The sequence below is a fragment of the Phocoena sinus genome, chromosome 8 (assembly GCF_008692025.1).
Source record: "Phocoena sinus isolate mPhoSin1 chromosome 8, mPhoSin1.pri, whole genome shotgun sequence".
Classification (NCBI taxonomy): Eukaryota; Metazoa; Chordata; class Mammalia; order Artiodactyla; family Phocoenidae; genus Phocoena; species Phocoena sinus.
The window spans coordinates 13,683,231-13,703,948 of record NC_045770.1 but is presented as its reverse complement, the minus strand read 5'-3'; the positions used below and the strand labels follow the sequence as shown (position 1 = coordinate 13,703,948).

The window sequence follows — 20,718 nt, the reverse complement described above, 5'->3', positions numbered from 1 at the left end:
GCTGCTCTGAAGACTGCCCCCACGCCCACTCCATTTTATTTGCATAGTTAAGCCAGCTTCCCCAGGGAAGCCTTCTCTGACCTCCACCCCCCATTAGGTTGGGTTCTCCTATCCCATCTTTCATAGCATTACTATGTTTATTATTATGTTTATGTGATTATTCAATTTTCTCCCCACCAGACTTTATGTTCCCTGGGAGTTGTCGCTTTGCTCCCAAGGGCCTAAGTACCTTTGCGGTGCTTGGGACACAGTGGATACTCAGTGGATCCACTGAGTATCCACAATGAAAAAATGAATTAACAAGCCCCTGAAGAGAAGGCAGGGGCTAGGAAAGTGCCAAAAATTCTGCAAAAACAATAAAAAATGACACAGAGTTAGAAGATGCTGGAACAATGGTCTAATGATCCCTTTCTAGAGTAATCCAGGAGCCCGGGAGAGGGAGGCAATGGAAGAGAAGAGCAACAATATCTATTAATTCCACGAACACTAACTTAGCTTTTTTTTTTTTTTTTTTTTTTTTTTTTTGCGGTATGTGGGCCTCTCACTGTTGTGGCCTCTCCCATTGCGGAGCACAGGCTCCGGACGCGCAGGCTCAACGGCCATGGCTCACTGGCCCAGCCGCTCCGCGGCATGTGGGATCTTCCCGGACCGGGGCACGAACCCGCGTCCCCTGCATCGGCAGGTGGACTCTCAACCACTGCGCCACCAAGGAAGCCCGATACACTAATTTTAAAAGGGCTATGGGGGTGGGGGTGGGGCTGTGATGAACTGGGAGATTGGGATTGACATATATACACTAATAAGTATAAAATAGATAACTAATAAGAACCTGCCGTACAAAAAATAAATAAATAAAATAAAATTCAACAACAACCAAAAAAGGGCTATAGGGGACTTACTTCCCTGGCACTCCAGTGGTTAAGACTCTGTGCTCCCAACGCAGGTGGCATAGGTTCGATCCCTGGTTGGGGAATTAAGATACCGCATGCCACACAGTATAGCCTAAAAAATAAATAAAAGGAAAACTAAATAAAAATAAAAAAAAAATAAAAAGGGCTACAAAAGGGTGGATGCATTACAACAACAATTTTTATAAGACAAAAATGAAACACTCATAAGGAAAAAGATTGGAATAATATACATCAGAATGTAATTATTATCATCTCTGGTTGATAACAAGAATGATTTTTATTTTATTGTTTTTTCTTTGTGCTTTCTATACTTCCAAGTTTTATGTATCAAACATGTATTATTTTTATAATTAGGTAAATTGTCATAAAAGTTATTATTGATATTAAAGGTAGAGTCCCACTAAGTTTTTTAAAAGAAAGCTGTTATTTTCACCATAGTTAAAACAATATTTATTGAGGGTCTCCTATGCACCAGGTACTACTCTCAAAATTTCTGGTTGGGACTTTCCTGGTGGCTTGGTGGGTAAGAATCCACCTGCCAGTGCAGGGGACACAGGTTCGAGCCTTGGTCCAGGAAGATCCCACAGGCCACAGAGCAACTAAGCCCGTGTGCTGCAACTACTGAAGCCCGCACGCCTAGAGCCTGTGCTCCGCAACGAGAGAAGCCACTGCAATGAGAAGCCCGCACACCACAACGAAGAGTAGCCCCCGCTCGCCACAACTAGAGAAAGCCCATGTGCAGAAACAAACACCCAACGAAGCCAAAGATAAATAAATAAATAATTTTTTAAAAAATCTGGTCTAGTAGACAAGCAACAGGCAACACAGTATAGGGTGGATGAGCTCTGATGGGAAAACCCAGTATGCACAAAGGAACCAGAGGGGGCTGCCTCACCCTCTGGCCAAATCTGAACAAGTTAAGAATTAAAACAAATAATTACAGTACTGAATTATGATCCACTCTGTAAAACAAGAATCAATCCTTTGAAAAAAAAAAAAAGAATCAATCCTTTGAGTCCATACTGATAACAAATAAACAAAATGAGATAAGGAAAAGCTCTTCTTTACAATAGAATGCCAACTAAATAAATGGAATGATTGATTTAGAAAAATCAGGGAATTCCCTGGCGGTCCAGTGGTTAGGACTCAGTGCTTTCGTTATGGTGGCCCCGGGTTCAATCCCTGGTTGGGGAACTAAGATCCCACAGTCAAAAATAAAAATAAAAATAAAAATAAAAATCATCATTTCAAGCCCATGATAGTAATGATTGAGTTAGGCAAGAATCGTAAATAGACGCTAGAATCTGTGGGTCCAAACTTGAAGAGAAACAGGATTTTAGATCACTTTAAAGTATCTCCCCACAAATTGCTTACTAATTACAAAAGAAAAAAAAAGGTAACTTCACAGTTGAGAAACATGATGGATACCACAAATAATGAGTCAAACTGACATCATGGGCCTCTTGATGTGATGTACTAAGAAGGAAACAACATCACTTCTCTGGTATTGTTGCCAAAAACACATCTAATTATGAGGAAATTAGGGACATTCTACAAAATAAATGGCCTGTACTCTTCAAAAATGTAAATGTTATGAAAGATTTAAAAGTCTGGTGGGAGGGCGGTGGGATGAATTAGGAGATTGGAATTGACATGTATACTCTAATATGTATAAAATAGATAACTAATAAGAACCTGCTGTATAAAAACTAAATAAATAAAATTCAAAAAAAATTAAAAATAAAGAAATAAACAAAAGTCTGAGAAACTGCTCCAGATTAGAGACTAAAGAGACATAAATATTAAATGCCCTGCATGATCCTGAATTGGATTCTAGACCAGAAAACAAATTAAATAAAGGACACTATTGGGACAATTGGTGAAATCTGAATAGAATGTGTATATTAAACATAGTATTGAATCATTGTTAAATTTTGATGATTTTCTTGTTTCTGATTTTCTGGTTATGTAAACCAATATCCATGTTTTTAGGAAATACACACTCAAGTATTTGTGGGTAAAGGGACATGACATCTGCAAATTACTCTCAAACAGTTCAGAAAAAATAATGTATGTCTTACATACATGGAGACAAAAGCAAAAATGTGATGAAATGTTAGTAATTGGTGAGTTACAGGATTTAGGTATACTGGATTTTTTTATAGTATTCTTGGGACTTTTCTGTAAATTTGAAATTATGAAAAACAAAATTTAAATATCACCATTCAAAAAAATAAAATAATAAAAAAATCACCATTTAATCCTATCTCCACCATGTACTTACAGATGTAACCTTGGATAAACCATGAAATCTTCCACACTTCTAGAAAGTAGCTATTAATACCACCACGGGATCATTCTTCAATGGTAGACTGATTTACTAAATAAAAGAGCTTGGTGCAAATGTAGAGGGGAAAGAGGGCCTGGGGTACCTCCCTTCTGGACCCCCAAGGTTCCCAAATGAAAGCGGCGGGGCGGGGGGGGCTTAGAAAGACGTGGCAAGAAGCACTCCGTGGAGGCTCGAGAGCAAGGGTGTCAGCTGGACTGGGCACACCTGAGCGGGCTCCGACCCAAGTCAATCAGAGCGCGGGTATTTGAGGAAGTGCCTCCCAGGCCTCAGCCTCAGTCTCTCCAGACTCTCCCACCCTGTGCCGGCTCTCCCTCCTCTAGCTAATCGTGGACCTGAAGCTCCAGCACCTAGACTTCTGGGCCAGCCTCCATGGCCAGGTCCCGGGATTGCTGGACTGGGACATGGGGAACGAGTCCTTTCTGGCCTTCACCACTACGCACCTGCCCTTAGCGGAACAAAACCGTGAGTGTCCGAGAGGGGGGTCGTGGGGGATGGGCGCGCCGCGGAGGGTCGGAGGCTCGTGGGCGCGCCGGGCCGGAAGCTCCCCGGCCTTTGACTTGCTCGCCACTCGCTCCCGCGAGCCCCGTGACTTTGTCGCGTTCGGGGCCCCGCGCCCCCTTTGTTGAGCTCTGGAGCTCCCACCCCGCCCCCACTTTTTCCGGGCAATGGAGTCCCCGCCTCGATGGAAAGCCCAGGGAGGGCAGGGGTCCTGCCTGAACACGGCCTTTCAATCCTACCCCACCCGCCCCGGCTAAATCCCAGAACTTTCTAGGCCTCTTCTCGGCCTTCTCATCGCGGCGCCTACGCCATCGGGGCACACTACGTTTTCGTTCATCTTTCTCTTAAAATCTTTTTAAAATCGGTTTTGTTCGTGGCTGTATACCACCTCTTAATACATTGTCTGACACCTAGAGGTGCTCAATATTTGCTGAATGGATAGTTGACCGTTGTCTTTTAAAAACTTTTTTTGTTTGGTCCTCAAGTGTTGAGATTTGAGGTAATCACCTCCTACATTCATGGTACATGATTGCCATCTGTTTGGGCAAAGTACTTGGATTAACTCATTCAATCCCCACCCACTTTTGTCACCTCCCACACTCCCATGTATCAACGCTAATCCATTTAATGTCTTTAGATAGGTGTATCTTTGAAAACTGTTTAGCATTATTTTGCTTTTATAGGTGACCTTAATTTACATAAACTCATTGCTTTTTTTTTTTTCCTCATTCAAATTGTTTTTGAGAGTTATTTCAGTTGCTAAATGCAAATCTGGTTCATCATTTTTTTTTTTTTTTTGTGGTACGCGGGCCTCTCACTGTTGTGGCCTCTCCCGCTGCGGAGCACAGGCTCCGGTCGCGCAGGCTCAGCGGCCATGGCTCACGGGCCCAGCCGCTCCGCGGCATGTGGGGTCTTCCCGGACCGGGGCATGAACCCGTGTCCCCTGCATCGGCAGGCGGACTCCCAACCACTGCGCCACCAGAGAAGCCCTGATTCATCATTTCTGATTGCTGTGTGGTAATCTATCATCTGCATACATTAGTTTTTGCATTTTAATTCTCCTTACTGATGGAGACAAAACTCCATTGGAACTCTTTGCAACCATAAGTAATGCTGACAAACATTCTTGTATCTTCACTGATTCAAGAAATATTTATTGAGCACCTCCAATTTGCCAGGCACTGTTCTGGACACTCATGTGATACATCATGAACAAAACAGACAAGTCTTCATGGAGCTGACATTCTACTGGGGCCACACCAGGCAATCCACATCAAAATAAATAAACAAACAAACAAATAAATAAACGGTATGTTATAAGGTGATAACTGAGATGGGGGAAAAAAGGACATGGTAAGAGGGCTCAGGAATGGGGGCTGGGAGGTGGTGGCAGCTACAGTTTTCAATAGGGTTGGTCTTCATTGGGAACATTGTATATGAAGGTTGGTCTTCATTGGGAACATACAAGAAGAGCAGAGTTGAAGGAGGTGAGATAGTGAGCCGGAGGATACTTAGAGGAAAAGTTTCCCAGGCAGAAAAAATAGCCAGTGTAGAAACCCTCAGGAATATGTCTGGGGGAACCGGTAAAGAGGCCAGTGAGGCTGGATCAAAGTAAATGAAGAGGAGAGTTCAGGGGGTGTGGGTCGTGGAGCGGAGATCAGGAAGAGCCGTCTTCCCCTTTGAGGGCGTTAGGGTTGATTCCAAGTAAGATGAGCATGGTTGAAAGGTCTGGAACAGAGGAGTGACATGATGGCTAGCTTAGTGAGTGACCTGTGCTATTGCATAGTGCCTATACTTGGTTTAACGTCCTGCTCTCACTGTCTTAAGATTTTTAATAATTTTTGAACAAGGAGGCCCACATTTTCCTTTTGCACTGGACCCTGCAAATTATGTAGCTGATCCTGAATGATCTATAGTCTGAAAAGATCACTGTGGCTGCTGGGTTGAGGGTACACTGTAAATGTAGAGCGACTGGGAAGCCAGGAGACTAGTTAGGAGGCTGCTGTAGTAATCCAGACAAGAGCTGATGGCAGACTGCACCACCAGGGTGGTGGCAGAGGATGTGGTGAGAAGGTAGAACCAGGTGGATTCGCTTGATGGATTGGATGTGTGGTGTGAAAAAGAGAGATTAGAGGATGACTCCTCCAGAGTTTTTGGCTGGTCAAGTGCAAGGATGGAGTTTTCTTGTAGTGAGATGGGGTAAGCTCCTGATAGGGTATTTAGGGAGGAAAATCAGGAGTTCTGTTCTGAACATGCTGAGTTTGAGATATTTTTTAGATATCCAAGTAGAAATGTTGAGTAAGCTGGTGGATATATAAGTCTGCAATTCTGGAGAGAGGTATGCAGATACAAATTTTGAGAGTCTTTGGTACACGCCTGGCATTTAAGGGGTGAGGCTAGAGAAGAACTAAGGATGAGCCCTGGGGGGCATTCCATTCTAAAGAGATTGGAGAGGAGATAAACCAAGAAAAAACTGAGGAAATGACCATTAAGAATCAAAACTGGTATTGTGGTTTCCTGGAAACCAAGTGAAGAAAGTGTTTCAAAGAAGGAGTGGTCACAGGACAGGAACACTGCTGTGAGAGATCAGGTCAGAGGTGGGCTGACTATTGGATTTAGCAAAGCAGAGCCTTGATTATATGGTTTTGGTGGAGTGCAGCCTTGATCATAGTGGTTTTGGTGGAGTGGTGGAGAAGAAAGACTGATTGGCAAGGGTTTAAGTGTGGAAGGGAGAGGAAGTGGAGACAAAGTATAGGCAATTCTTTCGAGGAGTTCTTCCTCAAAGGAAAGCAAAAATATGGAGTAGTGGCCTGGCACAGAAAGCGGGGACAAAAGAAGTTCTTGTTTTTAACAAGATGAGAGAATTAACAGCATATTTGAATGATGATAATGGTCCAGAGACAGAAATTTATAACAGAAAAGAGAGGAGACAGGAATTCCCTGGCCGTCCAATGATTAGGACTTGGCGCTTTCACTGCTCCCTGGTTAGGAAACTAAGATCCCACAAGCCTCCCGAGGCCAAAATAAATTTCAAACACTGTCCTTGAGGAGGCATGGGGCCACCTGTGTCAGAGACAGCAGGGGAGGGAGATGGACAGAGGCACTATCCTTTGATCCCACTGAGATCACCCATCTGTTGGTCCCATCACCCTTTCCCTGCTCTCAAAGAGCAGAGTTAGAGGGGATGTCCTCTCTGTAACTAACCTGGAATCCCCCAAACAGGCTTACTCTCTTGCACACACCGTTGACTCCTTTGGCTCTCTACGGCTTTGGAACACTTGCTTGGCCAAACCACACCCTGATTAAATCCAACCAAACAAGTGCTCCAAAGCCATAGATCAATGGATTGGGGTTATCAGTTGGTATCAAAAGAGATGGCTGGAAAGAGGAGGTGGTGCATTTTTACATGGTGCAAAAATGAGGTTATGGAGAGGTTGCAGTTATTGGTTTAGGTTATGACAGTGAGGACTGTCTACATTAGGATGGAAGGCAGAATTCTGGGAGGAGAAGAGTTCAAGAAACTAGAGCCCAGGTTATTAGGATAATCATCTATGTATCTATTGAAATAGCCAAGATTTAAGGCAGGAGTAGCACTAGTGACAGTGAGCCAGGAACTAAATTCCTCTAAATGAGGGGGAGTGGCCAAGAATTTGGTAGATGATGGTAGCAATGAAAATTAGTATATAAATTCTTCTATTAACTTGAATAGACACATCCAGGATTAGACAGTAAATTGTAGTGCTGCCTGATTATTCTTCACCAGCACCAGTTGCTATTCAGATGTAATAAAGGATCCTATTTCACTGCATCTTTGCCAACACTTGGTATTACCTCTTTTTATAATTCTTGTCAGTTTGATGTAAAGTATTATATCATTCTTTTATTGTGTTCCTATTACTAGTAAGGCTCAGCATCTTCAGGTAGCCCCTCCTTCTGAATACTGATTCGTATCTTTCCCATGTATAGATTTGTCTTAGCCTTTTATTTTTTGATTTGTAGGAGCTGTCTATCAGAGAATTGAGAGTTCTGGAAATGATTTTTTTTCTGGTTTATTGTCTATTGATTTTTTTTTTCCCTTGTGAGTTTTACTGTGCAGAACCTTTCAATCTTTTTTTGTGTGTGTGGTACACGGGGCCCTCACTATTGTGGCCTCTCCCGTTGCAGAGCACAGGCTCCGGACGCGCAGGCTCAGCGGCCATGGCTCACGGGCCCAGCTGCTCCGTGGCATGTGGGATCTTCCCGGACCGGGGCACGAACCCGTGTCCCCTGCATCGGCAGGCAGACTCTCAACCACCGCGCCACCAGGGAAGCTCACCTTTCAATCTTTATGTGTTATAATATCTGCATTAAATGTATAGGTTAATTTGAGGATAATTGGCATCTTTATAATATGTATTATATGTCTTTGTTTATTGAAGTTTTTTAGGTCCTTAAGTAGTAGGTACATCTTTTTCACATAAAGGTCCATTCTTTGATGAGTTAACCCCTAGATACATTATAACTTTGGTTGCTATTGTGAACAGCACCTTTTTGGAAAAAAAAATTATTTTCCAGTTTCTTAATGCTGGTATAGAGGAACAGTGGTGATTAGTATGTTGGTCTTATATCCAGCAAACTTGCTGGACTCTTATTGGTTCTAATAATTTATATATCGATTTTGTAGGGTTTTCTGTTAATCTGTTTTTTTCTATAAATAAATATAGTTTTGCCTTTTTCTTTCTTATATCTCTTACTACTTTTTCCTTTTTAGAATACTGTGTTGAACATTAACAATGTAATGGGCATCCTTTCTAATTACTGAGCTCTCTAATAAGTATATCATCATTTTCCAGACAAAAACCTAGATTCATCTGTAATATGAGGACACTCATGGGGACAATGATAGTTCCCCCTAACTGGACCAGAAGCCAGCTTCATGTCGAGCAGCTAGCTCTAATATATACCTGATTTACTCTAAGCCCACCATGTATTCATTCATCCAGTTAAGTTGAGCTCCTCCCATGCGCCAGGCAGTGAAGGAGACAGACCTGGAGATAGACACTAAGCAGGTAGTTACAATAAAATGTGTGCTACGGGAGTGTTTGGACAGGTAGTCAGAGAAGGCCTGCTTCAGAGAGACGTTTAAACAGAGACCTGATGGGTGAGTAGCAATTAACTAGGCAAGCAGGCAGAGGGAAGAGTGTTTCCAGCAAAGGGAACAGCTTATGGGAAGGCAGAGGATCTAGATGTGGTCTGTTGGAGATGGGTGGAGAGCCTGGGAGGAATGACTCAACACTAATGAGGAGCCAGGGCCTTGTAGACTATCTCAGGAATTTAGATTTGGCCCAAAGGCAATGGAAAGCCATCAAAAGATTTTACACTGAAGGGTGGCATGATTGGATTAACATTTTGGGAAGATCACTCAAACTGCAATACGGTAAGTTAAAGAAGATAAGCAGACCTTTTAGGTTATAGGCTTGGACTAGGATGGTAGAACTTGGTGATTGATTGGGTGTGGCTGTACGGGAAAGAGGAGTCAAGAATGATTTCCGGGCTTCCCCGGTGGCGCAGTGGTTGAGAGTCCGCCTGCCGATGCAGGGGATGCGGGTTCGTGCCCCGGTCCGGGAAGATCCCACATGTGCGGAGCGGCTGGGCCCGTGATCCATGGCCGCTGCGCCTGCGCGTCCAGAGCCTGTGCTCCACAACGGGAGAGGCCACAACAGTGAGAGGCCCGCGTACGGCAAAAAAAAAAAAAGAATGATTTCCAAGTATCTAGCCTGGACAGCTGGTTAGATGGGGCCATATGCTGAAACAAGGAATGCGGAGCAAGAGCAGGAAAACGGAGTTGAGTTTTAGAAATGTTGTTCAAAATGCCTGTGGGTTATCCCATGGGCAGTTCTAGTTAAGGGCTAGCAGAGAAGTCTGGGCTAGAGATAAAGATTTGTAAGCCTTGAGTTTATAGATGGTGACTGACTAAAGTAACAGGCATTAATGAGAGGGTTTAGGGGCTGTAATGTGGGGTGAGAAGAGAAGAATGCAGAGGAGAATGAAAAGGTCAGAGAGGTAAGGGGAAACCAGTAGAATATGGCATCATAACTTCGCAGGCAGGGCCCATAGCCACCTCCCAGGGAAGCTTCAAGGGGCCGAAATGAAAATCCTAGGTTGTTTTGACTCTCTTCTTTTCTTTTTGCTAGTTGCCAGATATAAACTCCGAATAGTTGAGCCACCAAAACTACCTCTGGAAAAAAAACCCAACCCTGATAAAGATGGTGAGTAGATGGGAGTGAGTTCTCTGACATGGCCCTGTGGCCTGGGCGGGACACCCAAAGCCCATGACCCATGGCCCTCAATATCCTTTTTCTCTGCACAGGTCCAGATTTCGAGCCCAACCTGTGGATGTGGGTAGACCCCAACATCGTGTTCCCCCCTGGAAAGCTGGAGGTCCGAGAACCCAGTAAGGGGAAGAATCTGACAAGCATAGTCCCTTCCCCTCAGCCACCCACAAAAGAAAAGGACTTTGCCAAATGCCCACAGGCCACAGTGGTGGAGTCGCCATCACTTTCTGGAGACCAGTATCCCCCTCGGAAGCGGTTTGCCTCTTCCCCCAGCAACTGGGAGGTAGGGATTTCTGGGCTGTGGGAGGGACTTGGGATGTAGGCAGGGTGGGCACAGGGATGATGCGCAGACTTCTGTTTTCTTAGGGTTAATGAAGGGTTAATGGGTTCCGAAATTAGCTGTGCCCCTGGGTTGGGGAGAAGCCCAGATGGTGGCCCTAGACCACCACCCCTTCCTGCCACTGCACCCCTGGAGTAGAGGCTGTGGAGTCAGGACCAGTTCCTACTCTGTACTCCTCTAGCTCACAGAAGAGAAGGAGGCTGAGGACCAGGATGACAGCTCCTCTGTGGCTCTCCCGTCCCCTCACAAAAGGGCCCCCCTCCAGAGTCGGAGGCTTCGGCAAGCCAACAGCCAGGAGGGAGGGCTGTGGTCCCGGCCCCCTCTCAATTACTTCCACCTAATTGCACTGGCATTAAGAAACAGTTCCCCCTGTGGCCTCAACGTGCAACAGATCTACAGTTTCACTCGGTATGTGCCGGGGGCCCTGTGAGGAGGGCGAAGGGGAGGGGGCAGGGCCCTGCTCTGATACCTTCCAGGCCCTGGGCTGCTGCTTCAGTTCCCCCATCTGGGTCTGAGAGGATGCTTCTCCTTTCCCAGGCACTGGTTCTGGGTTGCCCCCGACTGTGTGTCCACACCTCACATAGACGGGAAGATATCCACCCCACCTCCTTTCACATCTAAGAAACTCCCATCTTTTTATACCTTAGTTCCTTAACATATAAAATCACCCAGGTCATAAATTCTCCCATCTTCCCTCTCAAGAACACCCAGTATAAAATCTGGTTTCCCCAACAGTTTCTCACATGCCTTCCCTTTGGACTGAACTGCCTGGCACAGCCTGTTCCCCAAGGACCCGGGGAAGCCGGGCTGGGAAGGGATTTACGTTGAGCTTTGAGAGTCGGGTACCCATGAGTATGACGAGTTTCTCGGACCTTTTCCCTCTATTGTCAGAAGAGTCGCAGAGCATTAATCCTCAAGAGGCGTCCTCCTTGACCAGGACTCCTCTGACAGGAGCTTGTTGGCCTGATTTCTGCTCTGTTCCTGTTGCAAGTCAAACTCCTGAGCCCTCGGAGGGAGGGAGGAAAGCGAGCCAGGGAGTGGGGGCAGTGAACTGGGTCTGTAAGGTGAGGCTCTGCACAAGCACTGCGCCAGGTGGAGGTCTGACACATGCTTAGTTGGCAGAGTGCGTCGTGGGCCAGCTTGCCCTTCTCCGACGTGAGAGAAGGGCTGAGGCTCCTGGCCCCCGGGGAGAACATTCTCCAGGGTAAGGCATCTCCCAGAGAGACCACACCTCTCCTTGCCATTCCTCCCTGTCTGCAGACAACATTTCCCCTTTTTCCGGACGGCTCCTGAAGGCTGGAAGAATACCGTGCGTCACAATCTCTGTTTCCGAGACAGCTTTGAGAAAGTGCCGGTCAGCATGCAGGGTGGCGCCAGCACACGGCCCCGATCCTGCCTCTGGAAGTTGACCGATGAGGGACACCGCCGCTTTGCAGAGGAGGCCCGCGCCTTGGCCTCCACTCAGCTGGAAACTATCCAACAGTGTATGAGTCAGCCAGGTGTGAGGCCTCGTCACACGTGGGGCCGAGGGGAGGGGCCCTGAAGATTCTGACCCAAGGCCGAGCGTGCAGGGAAGGAGCCAGGGTCACATGGGGGGGTCACGGGGAGGGGGCGGCACCTTCTGTAGGAAGGGGAGAGGACAGCAGTGTTCTGAGACCCTGGGGTGGTGCCTGCCTCGGGTCCCCCCACGCACAAGCACGGAACCTGAGGTGCTGGGAGTTGATGGAGAAACAGCTAAGGTGCAGCTGGCCCTACTCACAGCCCCGCAGCCTGGGGAAATGGTAACCACACAATGTGAGAAGCATGGTATAAAAGGTTCTCTGCAAAGGGGGCTTTTTCTTCTCCTGGAGACCAGGTGGCATTTGGGCCTTGAGAGAGTAAAAGTAGATCATTTGCCGTGAGAGAGCTTTCCAGGCTTAGGGAACAGCGTCTGCAAACGGCAGATAGATCCCTTTGACTTCTTTCCTTACAGATGTGATGCCCTCCCTCTTCGACCTTTAGTTCCACAAACCATCCGTCAGCCCATGCCTTATTAAAGTTATCTGCAGCATCCTGGTGTGTCTGTGGTCCGAGGGTGGGGCAGGAGTGGGGGCGGAGGTGGGCTCTGAGGTTGGAAATGGGATGCCCTCAGAGCTGATGGGTGGGGCAGTTGCCTGGTGCACAGCAAAGGGAGCCCATGCTCTTCTTTCTTCAAAGGAACAAAACACTCAACCCTCTTTAGGTCCCATTTTTCTTGGGAGATGCTAGCATAAAGCAGCCAGGCCCGCAAAAGGCCCCCCCTAATCACTACCCACTCAAACGAGTGGATGTAATCAGTTGGGGACAAAGAGGAGAGGCCTAGGGAAACGCATCATCTATGGAACAGTTGAAGGAAAAACGCTTGGAGGAGGCCATGAAGGAGCAGTGAGAAAGGTGAAAGGAAAGAATTTCTTGAGAAAAGGAGTAGCCAGGCTTAAGTCTCATTTCCCTCATTTAAGCATTGGGGGTGAGGGGTGGGAACTCAGAGCTGAGAGGCATGGCCCTTCCATACTTCCGGTTTCAGTAGAAACCAGAGCACTTGTCCTTAGAGGCTGCAGATCACAGCTGGGCTGCTGTGGCTTCCCTGGTTGCAGGAGACCGTGTCCAGGGCAAGGCCAGCTGCCAGCCTCAAACCTGAGGGATAGGGAGAAGCCAGGGGGACAGGTAAGGAAGGAACGAGATTCAGAGCTGTGTCGGGATGCCACGGCCATTCCCACAGTGCTTGAAGTTCCTGCTGGGTTTCCCACAGGGCTGAGATGACCCTTCTCGTTCCCTCTCCTGCTCTTCCCTCACCCCACGACAGGCCTGTACAGAAACATGGCTCCAGCCACAGACACTGTCCCAGGGGGGCATCGCTACTCCCCAGAGGTAGCCGTGGGTGGTGTGTGAGTCTCAAGAAGGGCACTGGCTCTCAGCTCTGATGTAGCTGCTTGCTGCTCCTGCATCCTCGTTCTAGAAGAACCTGCCTCAGGCAGCCACTTTCTCTTTAAGCTTGAGTGTCTTGATCAGGAAAATGAGATAATGATGGCTCTTTCTTTTTTAAATTTTTATTTTTATTTTTTTTGGACACACAGCATGGCATGTGGGATCTTAGTTCCCCTATCAGGGATTGAACCCGCACCCCCTGCAATGGAAGCGTGGAGTCTTAACCACTGGACCGCCAGGGAAGTCCCTGATGGCTCTTTCTTAGTACTGTACCTGTACCAGCACGGAGATGGGGGGGGATGGAGTAGAGTGCCTCATACCAAACCTGGCTCCCAGTTCTAAATAAATGGTAGCTGTTTTTTTGCTTCTTGTGATGTCTAGTTAGGACCCGCCTCCTTCCTCCAGGATGCTGGTGGACTAGTAATGGCCTGGATTTACTTTCAGCACTTGGCAACTCTCAGTGGGAGCCGGGACCTTGCTCCATCTCTGACTCTCCACTCTGCTCCCACTCAGCAGATGACCTGTCATCTCTCACTATATCTTCTTTAGCACAGTTTTCTTAACATTTCTAAGTACACACAGATTTGATTTGGGAACTAAATAGGACAATGGAAAGTGTGTAGTCCTGTGACTGGCATATTAACATTGAGCGCTCACAACTGGACCAGACATCATTCTAAGTGCATGTGCAGGTTTAATCCATACAGAGGCCCTAAGGAGTAGGTACTGTTATTCTTCTCAGGTAGTTGAGTGTGATAGCTATTTAAGGAGTTGCCTTCATTTCTGTCCACTTATTCAGCCCTTAATCCCTTGCAGTCTAGAGCACTATAAAATCAGACTGCCTCCTCCCTAGTCTCTGAAACATGGTATTCCTGAAAAGCATGGCCCATGCCCTATCTGACCAAAATCTTTACCTTTGAAGAAAGGCCCCGGTTCATCTGCTTGGTTTGCACGTTTTTGGTAACAGACATGCAGTCTCGCCCTGGTCACTTGTCCATCACCAGAGCCACCTCTGCTCTACCCGCTCCAGCTTTGCATTCATTCTGGAATATGCACCCAAAGCAGCGCTAGGCCAGGGGCTCTCACTGGTCCTGTGGTTGCCGCAAGGATGTGGGGGATTGGCAGGCCCAGGAGTGTCAAGTGTCAGTGCAGGAGGCAGTGTCTCACCTTAAAGAGCTGAGCCTCATACCAAAGGCCATTGAGAATGAGCTGAGCCAAGAACCTAACCCGGTTTTACACCTAAGCAGAAAGTATTTGTTGTGTTGTTTTATTATGTACTAAATTTTCCAGGAATGCAACTCTTATGTAAAGTGAAGGAAGACTGTACTTTTTTTAGTTTGGAAGTTTTCTGAGAGTTGTTTGCCATTTCGGAAAATCACTTCACTGACAGCAAAGTTGCTCTGGTATTTAACTCACCAATACCACTTGCCTGTATTGGTCTGTTTGTATTTGTTGTAATCATCAGGATTCTACATGTATAAACAAATACTTAGCTATTTCAAGGTAGCCAATATACAGAAAAAAGTATTTTCAGGACTGCCCTGGTGGCACAGTGGTTAAGACTCTGCACTTGCAATGCAGGGGGCCCGGGTTTGATCCCTGGTCAGGGAACTAGATCCCACATGCATGCTACAACTAAGGAGCCAGCGAGCCACAGCTAAAACCTGGCGCAAACTAATTAATTAATAAATTAAAAAATCAGAATAGCTCTATATCCATTTTTTAAAGTATTTCAATAATCATTTGAATGACATCTCTTTAAGCTATTCACAATAAGTATCTACACATTTTTAACTCTCATATTTTCAAATATAGTTTATCGGACTTCCCTGGCAGCGCAGTGGTTAAAAATCCACCTGCCAATGCAGGGAACATGGATTTGAGCCCTGGTCTGGGAAGGTCCCACATGCCATGGAGCAACTAAGCCTGTGTGCCACAACTACTGAGCCTGCGCACTACAGCCCGTGAGCCACAACTACTGAAGCCCGCGTGCCTAAAGCCCGTGCTCCACAACAAGAGAAGCCACCTCAATGAGAAGCCCGCGCACCGCAACGAAGAGTAGCCCCCGCTCGATGCAACCACAGCCATGTGCAGCAACGAAGACCCGACACAGCCAAAAATAAATAAATAAATTTATAAAAAAGAATATATATAGTTTATCCACTAGAATACATTTTTATACATTTCTCTCCCTTTATTTTTCTGTTGTATTACCGTTGGAGCATTACAGCTTGATTTTTTTTTTTTAATTGTATGTGTAGGTAGGTTATTTTATCAGTATGGTTCATTTCAGGGTGGTAAAGACGGTCTTACAGAGTATTTGCTCCATTCCTAGGGTGTTAAGGCTGATGAAGTAGAAAACCACCAAACCAAGCAACGTATAAGATATAGTCCCTGGGGCTTCCCTGGTGGCGCAGTGGTTGAGAGTCCGCCTGCCGATGCAGGGGATACGGGCTCGTGCCCCGGTCCGGGAAGATCCCACATGCCGCGGAGGGGCTGGGCCCGTGAGCCATGGCCACTGAGCCTGCGCATCCGGAGCCTGTGCTCCGCAACAGGAGAGGCCACAACAGTGAGAGGCCCGTGTACCACAGAAAAAAAAAAAAAAAAGATATAGTCCCTGTCCCAGAGGCGCTCATCCTCAGTGACCTTGGCAACCAGTGAGGACGATACAATGGAATAAGTTCCGTTCATGTCCAAACCCCAGAGCCTAGCATGGGGCCCATTAGGTAGTTAGAATGCTCTGTTTGCTAGGACTTGTCACTAGTAACTTCCCTAACAGGCAGATTCCTTGTTCTCTGGAAGCACAGAGAAGAGGGCAATTAGCGTGAGAGGAACTGGGGAAGACTTCTCACAGGAGAAGTTAGTACAGGGTCTTTTTTCCAGGTCTGGAAAACAACAGCTAGCTCTTCTCCGGAAGTGATGTCCCCTGCATTGGCAAGCGGATTCTTAACCACTGTGCCACCAGGGAAGTCCAACTCCCTTTTATTTTTTAAATGATGCTCAGCCACTTATTGAAAGTGGCTTGGAGGGGGCAAACATGGAAGCAGGAAGGCCTGTAGGGAGGTGACTGCAGAATCCAGGTGGCAGTAGAAATGGAGAGAAGCAGCCTGATTTGATGATATAGCTTGGAGGCAGAATCAACACGTCAACAGTATTGACTAGATGTAGGAGGAGAAAATAATGACTCTGAGGTTTTTGGTTTGAATGATTGGATGAATGATGAGAAGGGGCAGCAGGTTTGAGCAGTTTTGTGTTTAGAATGTGTGAGACATCAGGGTGGTTATGTCAAGTTGATAATTGTTGTAAGTCTGGAGTTCAGAAGATAAGCCTGAGCTGAAGACGTAAATACATTTGAGAATCAGGGGGATATAGACAGTATTTAAATCATACTCAAAGTACTGGTGTAGAAAGATATTCATAATACATTTTTAGGGCTAAAAAAACAAACAGTAGCAGAACAGTATGTTCGATATGATTCCAAATGTGACAGAAACTATATATATATATATATACATATAAGTATGCTGTCTACACACAGAAAATGTCTTAAAGAAAACAGGTATCAGTAATAGTCATCTTTGGGGATTGGCGGGTGGCAAAAAGATATGGAGGCCAATCCCTTTTTATTTATTTATTTTAAAAATATGTATTTATTTGGCTGTGCTGGGCCTTAGTTGCAGCACGCAGGATCTTTAGTTGCGGCATGCGGACTCTTAGTTGCAGCATGTGGGATATAGTTCCCTGACCAGAGATTGAACCTGGGCCCCAGGCATTGGGAGTGCAGAGTCTTAGCCACTGGACCACCAAGGAAGTCCCCCTTTTTATTTATAGCTTTGGTACAGGTTTTTTTTTTTCTTTTTTAATAAGAAATTTCTTTTTAGAATTTTTAAATAAATAAAGCTATTCACTAGCCTGTTTTGTAGTTTGATACTCTAATTGTTAGGGAACCATTGACTGATACCACCCACCTTGGCCAGGCACAATGATAACCACTTGCATGAGTTGTCTCACAACAGGAGTTCCCAATAAGGAACAGGGTGCTGCCACTGAAAACTAACCAGGAGAATCTGGGAGGGGCCAAAAGGAGGGAGGAGACGCCAGCCCATAATATTGTCCTACCAAGCTCTCAGAATCCTTTGCACTGGAATCCATCTTGGCTGAGAGATGCATGCACCACCAGGAAGGACCCTGAGTCAGACCAAATATAGGCCAAGAAAGATGATTGGCCAGAGACAACCCTGAAAACTAACCCCATTACCATGAAACATGAGACTGCGAGCCACGTGGCAGAGCAGTTCTGGGTTCCCTTACCCTGCTCCTCTCCACCTGGGGGCCCCTTCCCAATAATGTCTTCTGCTTCGTCAGTACATGTATCTCCTCAGACAATTCATTTCCGAGTGTTAGACAAGAGCCCACTCTTGGGCCCTGGAAGCGGTCCCCCTTCCTGCAACATAATTAGCAGGCTGTTAGCTGCATGCTTCTGAGGCTCCTTCCCAGCACAGACTCCCACCCCATGGGCATGTTAACACCAGGGTGTCTGGAGTTTTGATGATTTTAACTTAATTTGACAAATATTCATAGAAGATCCCTTTCTGCTAGTTCTACTGAGTCAGGTATGATCAAGACACAGTCCCTGCACTTGAAGAGCTTTTTAACTATTGAGTTTTCAACTGACTACTAAACAAAACGACAAGATGATGGGCAAAGGACCTTGGAATGGAAAAATTAATTCTGCAGGATCCACTCTGGTAGGCTTCACAAAAGGGGTGACATTTCATTCATTCAATCATGAATTGATCTAAGAGCTTATGACTAGATTGAGAGCTTACCATGTTCCAGACAAAGTCACCAGCCTTGTGGAAATTCCATTCTAGTTCATATTTCAGAGCCCTATATAATAGAAAGAACTTATCAGGCAGAGCTGGAAAGAAGTAAATTCTAGGCAGAGGGAACCAAGGGCTGGAGATGCTAAAGTGCATAGGAGCAACAGGACTGCAGGAATATTGCCTGGAGGAGCAATAGCTGGGGGGGGAGGGTGGGGGGGAGTGGGGGAGTGTGGGACACAAGACTGAAAAGGAGGTTAGGAGACTTAGTGTAAAATCCATGTTGTGAAATTTAGATATTTCCTGAAGGCAACTTAGAGACATTAAATTAATCAGGAAAGTCATTTTAGAGACTACCTTAAGACCAGCGTGTGGAGGATAAATGGAGGTGAAATACACCAGACACCTGGAAACCAGTCAGAAAGATTTTACATGAATCTAAGCAAGAAAGGTAGGGAAATGAAATAAGGTATGGTCTATGAGTATAAAAGGTGGAGAACAGATTTTAGACATCTCAGAAATCCAGTAAGACAGCTTGCACAGGGTGGATGTGGGGACTAAGTGAAAGGGAGAATCAAAGATAACTTACTGTAGGGACTTCCCTGATGGCGCAGTGGTTAAGAATCTGCCTGCCAATGCAGGGGACACCGATTCGAGCCCTTCCCTGGTCTGGGAGATCCCACAGGCCGCGGAGCAACAAAGCCCGTGCGCCACAACTACTGAGCCTGCACTCTAGAGCCCACGAGACACAATAAGTGAAGCCCGTGCACCTAGAGCCCATGCTCCGCAACAAGAGAAGCCACTGCAATGAGAAGCCCGCGCATCGCAACGAAGAGTAGCCCCCGCTCGCCGCAACTAGAGAAAGCCTGCACACAGAAACGAAGACCCAACACAGCCAAAAATAAATTAAAATAAGTTAAAAAAAAGATAACTTACCCCAAAACTCCAGGCTTTAGTTTAGTGGTTATCATTCACTGGGAGCATGAAAACGGGATGATCTGAAGAGGAAGAAATTGAGTTCCATTCACACAGTCTAGTTCAGATGGCAGCCGAATGAATACTCAGTAACGGAAGACTTTAGGGAAACAGTTTCAAAAGCCAAATTGCAGAGGGCTGAAAAGTTAGGCGTTTAAGCAGATGGTATAGACTACTCTAAAGCAGCTTTGGGACAAATGACGGAAACAGATGGGATGGTTGGGGTGTGACAGAATGAGAGGTCTTTGTAGGTCAAGTGAAGTAATATGTTGCCGTGAGAGTGTGGTGGAAGTATTCCTGGGATCCAATGGGTAAAGCGAAGTCAAGAGGACCTCAGACCTAGACCAGTGATTCTCAAACTTGACTGAGCATCAGAATCACCTGAAGGGCTCATTAAACCACAGATTGCCGGGACCCACTCCGGAGTTTCCTATTCAGTAGTTCTGGGGTGGGGCCCAATAATTTGCATTTCTAACAAGCTCCCAGATGCTGATGCTGCTGACCTGGAGGCCACACTCTAAAGGTTTTTTAAATTTTTAAACCTGGCCTAGAGCAAAGCATTTAGTAGCTGGCATATGATGAATAATTTTCCAAGTGACTGGATAAGAGTACTCATATTCAGGAAAGGAGGTCTCCCTGCAGTTAAAGACCAGATGGAAGGTAAGTCCACACAGGAGGATGGAAGACGGTGGTCAGAGTAGAACTTCAGAGTCTGGAGCAATTTTTGGTGGACAAGGTCCAGGGGAGTGATGAGAGGTCAAGGAACTGAGAACTGCAAGGTCATCAAAATACATCACATCTGGCAAAGGCCTGAGTCTAAAGGGAAGCTCCATCAGGAAGTCAAGGTCTGAAGGGGAGTCTGGCTACTTTCTGGGTCTGAATTATGTAGAGTTGACTGGATATGCCCACAGACATTGTAACCCATCCAGGTTAATGCACCAATACAGGTAACAAATGTAAGGGAAGCTGGGGACTTTGTGCCAGCTCTGTTTGCACATCCTATAAGTTAAGGTGTGGGCCAGGCCCCAGGCTTTTTGGAGGGAGTTCTAGGGTGGAGATTACAGTCTGGGGATTTCAGCCCTGGGAGGGAGCAATTCACCTTAGGTGCTAAGGGAGCAGGACAGACAGGAAGGCTGTTGACTCTGGGAGAAATGGCTTGTAGAGAATAAAGTTCCACTAGTTTAGCACGTTTACAGATTAAACACGTCTGCTAACCCTCAGCAGTGACTGCACCCTTTATAGCTTTCCCTTTACAGCTTTACAGGAGCAACGTTCAGATCACCCCTGTGGGGTATGAGCGTGATCAGGTCATAGATTAGGCCTTCAGCTTGTGTTCCCTACAGCCTGCTGGCAATGCCTCTGCCGCTTTATACCTGTGCAACCTTCCACAAACTTACCTCCTCCTTCACGCCTCAGTTTCCCGCTTGTAAAATGCCAGTAATAACAGGATACCACACAGGGCTAGTGTGAAGATTACCTGAGGTAGTTAAGGTAAAGCTCTGGACCCCCACTGAGCACCCTATAAATACTAGTTACGATTATGTTACATTGTCTCTACGGGTCC

At 46.2% G+C, this 20,718-nt stretch overlaps 1 protein-coding gene and 1 long non-coding RNA gene across 2 annotated transcripts; one reads left to right on the top strand and one right to left on the bottom strand.

Annotated features, from left to right (window-relative positions):
• Nucleotides 1–935: 935 nt before the first annotated feature.
• LOC116758466 lies at nucleotides 936–19,142 on the bottom strand. Its single transcript, XR_004351175.1, has 3 exons — nucleotides 19,116–19,142; nucleotides 18,186–18,246; nucleotides 936–1,002 (listed from the first exon to the last, which is right to left on the bottom strand). It is a non-coding gene; the product is annotated as an uncharacterized LOC116758466 (long non-coding RNA).
• FOXR1 (forkhead box R1) lies at nucleotides 3,648–12,414 on the top strand. The gene is made up of 6 exons (XM_032641286.1): nucleotides 3,648–3,723; nucleotides 9,933–10,007; nucleotides 10,109–10,356; nucleotides 10,595–10,821; nucleotides 11,674–11,912; nucleotides 12,386–12,414. The coding sequence occupies exons 1-6, from the start codon at nucleotides 3,663–3,665 to the stop codon at nucleotides 12,412–12,414; spliced, it is 879 nt and encodes a 292-aa protein (XP_032497177.1). The 5' UTR covers nucleotides 3,648–3,662.
• Nucleotides 19,143–20,718: the final 1,576 nt, after the last annotated feature.